General features: G+C 48.2%; 1 protein-coding gene across 1 annotated transcript in view; it reads right to left on the minus strand.

The window, feature by feature from the left end:
* The window catches only part of CES5A (carboxylesterase 5A), a 111,985-nt gene that overhangs the window by 20,097 nt on the left and 79,521 nt on the right, over positions 1-12,367 (minus strand). The window contains 4 exon segments of the mRNA XM_064383084.1: positions 303-456; positions 3,590-3,723; positions 5,529-5,667; positions 7,708-7,912. Coding sequence (XP_064239154.1) covers positions 303-456; positions 3,590-3,723; positions 5,529-5,667; positions 7,708-7,912 — 632 coding nt within the window.

The raw sequence follows: 12,367 nt of genomic DNA on the forward strand, positions 1-12,367 counted from the left end.
TGCCACTCTGGTAATTGAATACTAGGGCTTCTCCTCCACAAATATAAGGGATTTTTCCTGAAATTATTACTCGCTAGGTGACCTTAGGTGATTTATCTAAACTTCCGCAGTGGCGGCTGTCTTGTCCATGAGATGAGACTGAGCCCCTAACTCGCAATGTGTTTGTGTGGCTTGTAGGAGACAATGTGTATTAAAGTGTTTGTTCAACATGAAGGCACCAATCAAATGTTAGTGACTCATCATCATCATTGTTGGAACCTTCCGTACTGAGATTCATTCAAATCACAAAGCAGAGAACTCACAAGGCCAGAAACACTTATGGCTCCCGCAGACTCGCCAAAGATGGTCACAGAGCTGGGGTCCCCACCAAAGAACTCGATGTTCTTCTGGACCCAGGAGAGAGCAGCCACCTGGTCCTTGAAGGTCTAGTTCCCCGGAGCATGCAGATCCCATGTGCTGAGGAGAAGAGGCAGGGTGAGAATTCTCAGTCGACCATGGTGTGTTTCCCACGGCCCCAGAAGTTGTCAGCAGAGGCTGTGGGCAGGTGTCAGTGGGGAGGGGACTGAGAGTTACAGGACTGGAGGAGTTGGGAAAACCAGGCTCAGTTCTCACACTTTGCTGGGATTTGAATTTCTTTGAGAATTTGACAAAAGCTATGCACCCAAGAAAAATGCACGTACAATATTGTAGGTGTAACTTCAAGTATTCATAGACTCCTCAGAATCTAGGAATCCTATGTTGCCCAGGCTGGTCTGGAATCCATGAATCCATTCCTGAGAGTTGGTCTGTACAAGAAAGCAAGAGTTTCCTGAGCACAGAATTTTCCACTAAATTAATAGTATAGTAACAATAATAGCAGTTACAACATGTACCCGACACTGTTCTAATGACTTTAAGGCTAATACTCCTACAATCCTCACACCTATGAGGTAGATGGTGCTGGGTTTTTCTCCCTTTGCTTCTTTGGGTCCTCTCCACCCTTCTCTGCCCTGTCCCTCCAAAGCTGACCTCTAGGAATGACATCATCCAGGCCTCACCTGTGTGCCATGAGGGTGGGCTAGAGAGAGACTGGGATGTTTATCCCACCACCCCATGCTCCCTCTCTGCTGGCAAGTGCTTGGGCAGAGACTGCCTTTCTCCACAGCAGCAGCTCATGCCAACTCTCTGCCACTAAACCTGTGAGCATGCTCTCAGGAGACCAATGTATATATCAACTCTTTCATTCAGACACAGAGAGGTTAAACCCCCTTGCCCAAGAGCTACAAAGCTGCAGATTTGGGATCTCATGTTCCCATGCTGCTGCCCCTGCACAATTGCATGTTTCCCAGGATGGAATCAATGGGAGAACAAATGAAGCAAGTGGAAATGCCATAGAACCAAAGAAGTGTCTAGACCGAAAACATGCATGCAGTGCACACCATATATGCACGCCATCCTGGGGCACATTCTACTCCCCTCCATTCCCCAGTCCCCAAACTGCTCCTCCCCCTGGGTCCCTTCCTCTTTCCATGACCACTGAGCTGGCTCTGACCGCACCTTCTCTCCCCCAGGCCCCTGCATCTGATCAAGAGTCAAGCCCTGCCAATTTTACCTTCATCTACCTATGTTCCATTGTACTGTGGCTCCCACACCCTGGTCCCTGTTTCTCCATCTCTGTTTATCCTGAGAAGCATTATACCTTAGTGGTTACTATCTCTGCTTCTAGCACAGGATTCACAGCCTGGCCACTTATTATCTGGGTGGCCTTGGGCAAGTCACTTAACCTGCTTTGCCTCAATGATTCTCACATATAAAATGGGGATAATGATAGTGCCCACTCCACATGGTTGCGAAGCCTGACAGTGCCAGGCAGACAATAAGCACGTCATACACACATGTAGCTAATGCTTTTGTGGTTCAACCACCCCATGGCCTGCATCAAGACAGTGCCTCCCAGTGGGGCTCCCCACATGCAGCTGGGCATCCCTGGCTCAGCCTCCACTCTGCTCTGGAGTGAGGTTTCTGGTACACTACTCTGAGAAAGATACTACTGGTCCCTCAATCTGTATTAGATAAAGCCCAAACTCTATGTACAGCCTGGCATTCAAGGCCTTTCCTTATCAGGCCTGTCCTTGCCTTTCCATATCCTTCTCCTGCTGTAGCTTTCTCAATCTATGCTCAAAACTAGATACAATAAAAAATTGTTGAAAACTTTTCTACCAAAGGAATCTTATGCCGAATCCTAATGTATAGAGCAGCCAGAAGTGTAAATGCCCTGGTCAGGGCACCCGTCAGCCTGTCCTGCCTGCCCAGCACTCCCAGAGCCACATCCCAGGGCTACAGGCTCAGTGCAGTTTGCAAAAGTATTGCTTCATCCCCACGTGTTGCTACCTCCCTTCCAACTTCCTCGCCTTTGCACAGGTGTCACCCTTTGCCAAGCACATGCTCTCTCAACCCCTTCTCCTCAAACCCAACCACATCCTTCGAGTGCAGCTCCAATGCCACCCCTCTCCCAAAGCCTCCCCGATTCCTTGCAGCTCCTTCCTCTGTTTCCACAGCCCCGTGGTATCTCACTTGGAGAATTAACCACGTCCTGCTTGGAAAGTGGATATTTTTGTCCCTGCATTATGTCCCCCATAGTCAGGAGCCTCTGTAGGGCAGAATTCATTTAGAATCATTGCTGCTTTTCCCATAGAATGTGGCTGTGACCCCCAGGCATGATCCTGGCCCCGCCTCTCACTACTCCTCTTTACTTACATTGGACACTGCTCATGACTTCTCCTGCCGTGTTTCAGGCAGGATAATAGAAATGGTCAAGAGACCTAGCTCTGTTTTGTGACCCCTGGGAAGTTGCTTGACCTCTCTGGGCCTCCATTTTCCAGCTGTGAAATGAGAATAACAGCAGAGAACCTTCCTTGAAGGATTATTTTGCTGGTGAGTTGAAATAATGCATGGCAAGTGTACAGCACCGCGCCTGGTTCAGTGAGTGCTCAGCACATGTCAGGCGTGATTGGAGGAGGGAAGCCACTGTGATGGAGTGATGATTCTCAGGTGAGCATTCGAGGATGCTGGGGGTGAGGCTCAGGTAGACACCACCAACTGCTCACACAAACAGTGCCCTCGTCTTCCAGGGCACACAGCGGGGCTACATTGCCTCAGCTCGCTTGCAGCTGGATATGGCCACGTGACTGAGTTCTGCCAATGGTGAGTGAACAGAAACGGTGAGTGCCGCCTGCAGGCTGGGCCGGGAGACCCTCCTTTGCATGTTCCTCCATGTTCTCTCCATCCACCCACCAAATGCAGACGATCCAGGGCCCTAGAGAATCCATATCAGAGCTCAAGATCCCTGGTTGACCATGGGGAAGGATGTCTGTCAATCAGGGAAGCTTAATTAAACTTTACTCAAGTGAGAAAGAGATTTTTATTGTTTTAAGCCACCAAAATTTGGGGATTTATCTGCTACAGCTGCAAAAATTACCAAAGTAATTAGGGCCAGCTTTGTTCAATGTCACGGAAGGCTCACCCCTTCTTGGGTTGCTAGACTCTGTCTATGGCTACTACACAGCTGCCCCTTTGGGATCTGGGGTGTCAATCACTGGGAGAGACTCACTTGAAGAAGCCAAATATTCCCAGCCAGTACTGGGCGATCACAACCAGCACGTCCTCGTAGGCAGCCAGGGAGGACCCATCAAAGACGGAGGCTGAGCCAGTCTGAAAGGCACCCCCCGGGAACCATACCAAGACCTGAGGAGGGGAGAGGCCTGTTGTTTGAAGAAGACCCAGGGTGAAGCACGTAGGCTCTGGCACCTGAGTGCCTGGGTTTGACTCCCAGCCCTGCCACTGACTATCTGTGTGACCTTGGCCAGATTATTTAACCTAAGGCTCATTTTTCTCATCTGTAAGATGTGAAGAAGGAAAGCATCTCACTTATGAAGTTATCATGAGGTTTAAACAAAATTCTGCATTTAAAGCTCATAGAATAGTGAGTGGTAGCACATTTCAAGTTTCAAGTGCTCAGAAATTGTTCACTAAATACCAGTGAGCCTGTGACCTACAGGAAGATGGAAATCATTGTAAGCCATGTATAAGAGCAAATACAGAGAAGCTCTCTACTTTCAGAGAGAGGAGAGGAGAGGAGAGGAGAGGAGGGGAGGGGAGGGGAGGGGAGGGGAGGGGTTCGGGGAGGGGAGGGGGAGAAAAAGAGAAGGAAGAGAAGAAAGAGGAGGAGGGAGGGAGAAGAAGGAGGAAGGAGGAAGAGGAGGAGGAGAAGGAGGAAAAAGGATGAAAGATGAAGAAAGGAAGAAAAAGAAGAGAAAGAAGAGTCATGTGCAGTGGCTCACATCTGTAATCCCAGCACTTTGGGAGGCTGAGGCGGGTGGATTGCCTGAGCTCAGGAGTTCGAGACCACTCTGGGCAATATGGTGAAATCCTGTCTCTACTAAACAAAAAATTAGCCGGGCGTGGTGGCAGGTGCCTGTAATCCCAGCTACTCGGGAGGCTGAGGCACAAGAATCGCTTGAGCCTGGGTAGCAAAGGTTGTAGTGGGCCGAGGTTGCACTACTGCACTCCAGCCTGGGCGACAGACTGAGACGCTGTCTCAAAAATAAATAAACAAACAAACAAACAAATAAATAAGGGAAGAGTACAAACTTTATTGATTAGAAAAATTGGGACCAGGGGACATAAAACGTTATTTAAATGGCATTACCTCTATTTATATATTTAATAACAAATCCCTTCCATTCTCTTTCTTAAGGTCATATTAGATGTTACAGTCTTTGGGACGGGTAAAGAGAGGAAAGCCTCTGAGGAAAGGGGAGGTAGACAAAGCACTGGCTTTGGTGCCAGGATCTAGCGCCTACTGTGTGTACAACATTGAGCAAGTTAGCTATGCCCTTCCTGTGCCTCATCTTCTCCATCTGTGGAATGGATCCAAATCATCCTTACCCACTGAGTTAGTATGGGAGTTAAATGAGATGATGTACTGTGCCTGGCACACAGCAAGCACTTAATAGGCGTTGCTGTTATGATACAAGAGAACCAATTTCCCCTGGCAGAGGCATAGGGAAAAGAGGAGGGTGTGAGGGTGTGGCTGAAAAATATAATATGCCTTTCCCCCACTCACTGACACAGGGATATTTTATATTCTTAAAGGAAACACTTAACATGATTACCTGTCTTCATTATAAACAGAAAAGTTGGAAGATAAAACTATCGTCTTTGAAAAAGGATTCCCCAAACTTAAAAAATGTCAGACTCCTTTTAAGCAGTGTCTTTTCTGAAAGTTTACAGGTCACTAAATATGCAACAGAGAGGAAAAACAAACAAAATAAAAATTAAACGTCAAGTCACTGCCAATAAAGAATCAATCAGAAAAACTGATCACCCGAATCTATCACGAGAATGATTTTTTAAAATTGTTGATGTGATTACATTTCCCTTTTACACAACAGGGGGTAGGTCCAATTCCAGACATGCAGCTGCCCTGCCTGGATCCCAGGTCAAGGTCTTGCAAGCTGGAGCCCCAAACACACAGCAGGCAGCCTTACAGTGAGCTTGGAGCCTGCATGGGCGTGGGCCGGCGCATAGATGTTAAGGTACAGGCAGTCTTCTGACACTCCGAATTTGGGGTAATGCACCTTGAGCATGTGTTGATCTAAGAGCAGCCACTCTGAATTCTGGAGGCACCTTAGAGAAGGAAAGGAGAAAACCCTCAGAAAAAGTTACCAGCAAACTTGCCTGGGAAGGGCCAGTTCTGTGACAGCGGGGAGGCCTGGACATCTCTGCCTGAGCAGAAGAGGCAGCTGGTACAAAGTCCAGTCATACCCAAACCCCCATGGTTTCCAAATCAAAGAAGCAAGCAAACTGTAATTCTCTTTGATCTGGTTCCTGGGTAGGGAAGAACACTGTGTAGAATAATTGTACCATTACCCCCACCACCCTCCCATGCCTACACCCACCACCGCGATAGAGACACACGTAACGACCCGAGCTGGCGCAACAATTCCCCAAACCATTGAGGGCAAGACACAGTGGAATATCAAGGGCTTTGCCCCTGTGGCTCCCTCTTCTGTCCCCAGAAGAGCAAGGAAACATTTCCAGGCCTCTCCACCTGGAACCAACCAAGATAGACTGGCAGGGAGACTCCTGCATCCAGGTTTGCTCAAGAAGGGCCCTCTGCCTGGACTGCTTGCTCCCTATATCTGTATGCTCACATTCTTCCCTTTGTTTTAGCTTCACTCCAACTTGCCACCTCCTCCCAGAAGCCTTCCGAGATTTCTCCAGTTCGACCATAGCTCTACTTTGGAAATACCTACCTATTTTGCGTTCTTTCCCAGAATGTGTCCTAGGCTTGTGAACGTGAGTTATCATCATCCCCAGTTCGACTGTGAGCAGCTAAAAGCCTAGGACTCTGTATTAGTCACCTCCATACCTCAGAGCGCCGGAACAGAGCGTGATACACTGTAAGATTAAGGAAGGCTGTGAATGTGAATGCTTCTACCATACTCCATGTGCAATCACTGCTAGTTGCTTTGTTAGTAGAATAATGTGCAATATCGCTGCACATCTTCTCCTGACAGGCTTTTATGCATCCTTGCCCCTTTGTATGTTGCTGATCAGGCCTCAGCACTTTCAGCAAAGCCATCTCTGACCTCCCATCAAAGTTAGGCTGCTGAGTCTCTGTTTCCCCTCAGCACCCTTCTCTGACACCCTCATGGTTTCCCTTGCCATCTTATATTTTAACTGTCAATTATTGTTTTCATTCCTGCCACCATCACTCATTTGCATGCTCCCTGAGGACAGCCGTGACTCATGCCCTGCCATGTCCCCAGGCCTAATGCAGAGCCAGCTATTGAGTTGGTTGTCAGTGAATATTAGTTGCATGAATGAATGAATGCATGAACGAATGCGTTTCAGCTTAATGTCCTCAGTCCTTGGGCCACATGGGGTCATCTTCTGTGACTCAGGGAATATCCTGGCACCAGAATTTCTTCTGCCAGGAACCCACGTGTCCCAAAGTGAGAGCTTGACAGAATCTAAAAAGTTGGAAGATTCTAGGGGATTTTCAAGTCTCACTGCCCACCCATTAGTCTCGCCTCATCCCTCCACAGTTAACTTGGTAACAGGTTACCTACTCGAGCTTGACCAGGAGCTCCCTACCTCCCAGAGTGCCTGTGTCACAGAGACACATCCATACATTCATTCCACGGGTATTTATGGAGTTCACCATGGGCCAGGTTGGACTGCTGGAGCTAACACCCTTCTAGTGTGGTTCTTCCCAATAAAACCCTCACTCAGTCTGACCTAGAGGCCAAGCTTGGGTGAGAGTTCACAAGAAGACACCGGGACAGTCCCTTTTGACCAAAGGACTCAGTAAGCCCATCTCAGCACTTCCAAAAAACCTGGCTGGGGTCTCTAGAGAGTGATCAGAGTCTCTAGAGAGTGTTCAGATAATAGTTTCCTGAGCTCAGCTTGGGATATTCTGATTCAGGAAGTTCAGAAGGGAGCCCAGGGAATCTGCATATTTTTAAAGATGCCTCCAACGACCTGGCCATCAGCGGGTTTGGGAGTCAGGGGATTACTGAACCACTTGTCCGAGTCTCAAGCCCTCTCTCTCCCTCTTCCTGGACGCACGCCAACCCCTCTTCTTTCCCACTGGGCTGCTTGACCTGCATTCCCACAACTCCCAGAGTCACAACCCACCCATGGGCCTGAACCTGGTCTTACAAATTAGGGTAGGAGGTGGCTTCTTGCAGGTTATCCCAGGGTGATGCAGGCTGCTGATTTGTAAAAGGCAGGGGTCCCAGCGGAGGAGCTGCAAAGGGGACTCCGAGGAACACATTCACAGGCACGGGGCTTCCCAGCACAGTGACTTGCTTGCCCTGAATCCATCCCAGCCTGGTGTTCCTCTGTGGCCCTTCAGCAGAAGGCCCTGAGAGAACACATGGGAGGAGTCAGGAGCAGGCTGGGGACAAGCAGGGCCATGGCCCGACCTGGAGCTCCCCAGTTGGGACACACTTCCTTCACCTGGAGGCTGTGCAGCCGGCGGTATCCGGGTTCCCTCTCCATGAATCCATGTCTGCGGCTTCTTCCAAGATTGCTGTAGATGTCAACCTTATGAAAGCACTGACTTTCTTTCCCCTAGAGCTCAGCACAACTGAGCTACAGAATTTTCCCCATTCACTCGGGAACCCATTTCCCTTCGCTGAGAGCTCTTTCTTTCTACAGGATGGACACTTGCCAAACTCTGTGGGTCCTGGGGTGCCACAAACTCATCTTCCCAGGGGTTCCTACACTTCTGTCCCTTCCACACCCTCCTGCACCATTGCTGGCACATCTGTGCAGCACCTGCATGATTACTGGCTTTTAATTTTTTTTCTTAAAATTTAATTTCAATAAACTCCTTTTAAAATTTTACCTAGAAGACTTTCAAGTAATAACATCTATGGAATTGTGGTGGTTTTGGTGAATTAGGTATCTACTTTTGAATACATATGAATATTCACGGGTGACAATTTAAAATTCTCATGCAGATGCTACCTGAAATCAACCATACGCTTCCAGGAACATGAAGATGGCACTTTGGGAGACTGGGCATGCAAGTGTCTCAGTTTCCACACAGAACGTGGAGCCTTAGGAATAAAACTGCCCAGCTACTTACTTAGCAGGACCCGGGTGTCTTGGCACTGTTTCTAATGTCATTTCATTACTGAAAATCCTGTCGCTGCAGCCAGGAGTGCCGAAGCACAGGCTCTGTTCCTCATGCCTCCCCAGTGCTCAGGATAGAGCCCCTCTAAGCCCCTTGCAGGGCGTGAGCAACCCAAGGGCAGAGCCTCGGTCTTCTGCGCACTACCTACTCCAAGAAGGAAGCTCTGGCTTCTCAGCAACACCAGGATGTTGGTGCCATCAAAGTATCACATAGTTCTCCACGGACCCTCAGACACCTCTGACAAATAACTTCATTTCTACCAGTGGAGAATCCTCCCCGCACCCCATCTTCTGAGAGCCCTCCTCTCCCACTGGATATCTCAGGGACCCAGATAGCCCAAATTAGGATCTGGCCTGGGTGCACCCGATTCCCATTCATTTGGCTGCTGCTTAAATTCCATGAACATCCACAGTGGCTGCTGGCCTCAGAGAGCTTCAGTCGGGAGCCAGAATGAACTTCCTGCTAAAAGGCAAATGCTGAATAGGCAGGCAGAGGCAGCAGAGTTACTGAAGAACAGCATCAGAACAATATTTTCAGAGGAATTGACCAAGCAAGACTTTCCTGTTCTGATTTACATAAGAAGAAGCTGATGATTAACTCTTGAGCTAGAGAAAGATAATTTAATAGGCTTTGGACTTCTGAGATGGGAGAAATAGAAAAGACATTCCATACCAGGCAAGACATTTCAGGATTACAAGTTCCAGAGACCCAAGGATGAATGAGGTTTCCAGACCAGCCTGTGATTCCAGAAGGACACAGTGCAGGCTGGAGAAGCCGAGAAGTCTCTGAGAAGAGGAAGAAGGTTGCTACTGGGGCACAAACACTGCCAGCTCAGACTGGCACCCTGGCTGGCCCTGCCAACCACAGTCTTCGCTGGCCATTTTGTCTACAACCTCCTTGGCAACCTTGAGGCTTCTTAGATTGTATTATTTCCCCTCTGGTCCTTCCTAGTTGGCACCAAAGATTCTCCCTGGCCTTCAAATCTGTCCCTTCATCCCACCTGAAACACTATTAATTCTGTACACCACTGCTCCCTCAACTGTCTAAAAGCACTTCATGTAAACTACCTTGTTGCCAACACCACCAGCCCCATTTTGGATGTCTTTCTTCTCCAGCTTCTTCTCCTTTAAAACCCAATTTAACTACTACCTCTTCCAAGAACCTTCCCCTGATTCTTATGAACTTCTCAGTACGTTGCTTTTCCAACCTCTTATTTTGTAATTAGTTGTAGCCATGACCCTCTTCCCCTTAGAGTACACCCAGGACTTCTCCGTGGACATACTCATCACAGCTTCCTACGTGTGCCCGTGGCTTCCCAAAGCTCAGCCTTGGACCTTCTAGCTTCACATTTTGTACCATTCACACTACCAAATTGACTATCAATTTACTTGATTTTTTTCTTTAAATTGACATTTTTAAGAAGCTGCTTTAAAGAAAATTGTATCAACTAGTGTGATAAGGATAGTGTTTTGGGAAGTGCAAGCCAATGTATCTTGCATTTCTACACCACAAAACCATTCCATTTACCTCTAGCAACCATTACAAAGAGGTGGCATATGGTGAAGAAGATCCCAAAAATAAGATAAAGAGGAAAATCTGCCCCTTCTGTACAGTGGATTTTGGAAAGGAGAAGGGAACAGAGGTTGGAAAAGCAGGTGTGATATAAAATGCACCGACTCCCCCTCTTAGACATAGGTCCTAAGGGGATATAGCAATGGGATACAGCAACGGGGTGCAGGGATGGAATTTGTGCTCAGCAGTTAAGCGATCTCCAGGAGGACACTGACCCCAGGTTCTACATCTCAACCAACTTGGGCAGACACAGCAGAGCAGAAGTGGTTGGGCCAAGAGAGATCTCAGGGGGTGCTCCCACTTCCCTTGGATCCCCAATTCCTTGAAACTGATCCAGACATCACCGTGTGGCTTTAAAGAAAACTCAGAGGTGACTACCAACCTGGCTGAGAACTAGAGGAGGAGGAGGGCAGGGGGCTACACAGGCACTTCCTGGGCTCGAGAACAGAGTGAAACCACAGCCTGGCAGGTGCTGGAGCACAGCGTTGAGCGCTGGGCAGGGTGAGGTGGGGCACCGACTTGGCCAGGGAGGATCAGTGAGTTTTGATCAAGACGAAAGGACAGACCGTGAGCTCTCCACTTGAGAATTCATCCTCCTCCCAGGAGCCCGGGCAGCGGGACGTTGCTGTGGAGCCTACAACAACGCAAGGACTTCCGCAAGTGGGTCCAAGTTCCCTCCACCGTCCCACTCATGTGGTCCTATTAGCATCCCATAACTCACACAGCCACATACCATCTTGGCAAGGAGTGCGGGTGGGGTGGGGAGCAAATCTGAGAGGCCACAGATTTATTTGAAGTGATTACGCTATCTAAAGAGACTACTTAAATTACTGAATAGGACTTTACCAGATTGAGTTAGATGTAATTATCTATCATTAACCAGAGGGGCGAAGAATTCTCCTTGCTAAAAATGGAAATTAGCAAGTATTATGTGTGTGTGTGTGTGCGTGTGTGTGTGTGTGTGTGTGTGTGTGTGATGCTATAATACCACCAAACTGAGTCTTTCTCTTCCACAAAATCAGAATGCAAACAGAACTATGGAGGAAATGGTTTCCTAATGAAATGTCTTCTATTTGCTGTTCTCTCTAGGTACCACCTCTGACTGTCACAGGCCTAATGCACAGGACCTACTCTCTGAGAAACACTAATAGTGTCAGGAATCAATAGCACTTTCCTTCATTTGTAGAATGCCTTGTAGGTACCAGATCCTGGGCTAAACGCTTTCTTTGCATCTGTTACCTACTTTAATGTGATTAGTCTCATTTTGTAGATGAGAAAACTGAGGTTTTGCAAGTTAGGATTGCTGGTCCAATATCGCAAGGCTGAGAAGCAGCACCGCTGGGACTAGAGCCCAGGTTTCCTGCCCTTGAGCTGCAGGTTTTGCAATTTGGGAGGAGGGAGTAGGAAAGGAAAGGCAATAGAAAGATCTGGGAGGATGGGCTGGCTTCTGCAGTTCTTGGGCCATGAAAAATTACTCAATCTTCTGGAAAGCTGAATAACCACTTGACATCATCTCCTTGGACCTTGATGTCCCCATCAGTAGCACAGACCAGTGGCCTGAATGGCCCCTGGAAGATACAGACCTTTGATAGACTCATCCTGTTCTCCCAGATTGCTCTGCTGAAACCCTGAGGGAGAAAACCATGATGAGGGCCAAGGTCTTATTCTTTAAGAAACTTAGCTTAAAACATGTTAATCTACCCCTGCTATAGGTGGTAAAGATCAAAGCCCACTTTTGGATTCTCATAAAGAGAGGCTAAAGGAACCTTGAAGGTATGAGTGCAATGGCAGCTGCCTCAGGGTGGAAACCAGCCTGTAGGTGGACAAAACAAAGAGGGGTGCTCTGGTGCTGGAATCAGGTCACTGGGCACTGCCCCACTCGCCACACATGGACCCACAGCTGGGAAGCCTTAGCGATTCCGTCACATAACCTGTTCCTCCAAACGCCTCACACATTCATTCTAAACCCAAACACTTTAACTTGACTTTCAAATCTTTTCTCATCTGGCTCCATTCTCCTATTCCAAACTAATGCCTCACTGCAATCCCACTGCTACCCCATCACTGCACCACCACCACTACCCTATCACTGCACCCCACCACTGC

The sequence above is a fragment of the Aotus nancymaae genome, unplaced genomic scaffold (genome assembly GCF_030222135.1).
Source record: "Aotus nancymaae isolate 86718 unplaced genomic scaffold, 86718_ANA_hifiasm-v0.15.2.pri h1tg000030l, whole genome shotgun sequence".
Lineage (NCBI taxonomy): Eukaryota > Metazoa > Chordata > Mammalia > Primates > Aotidae > Aotus > Aotus nancymaae.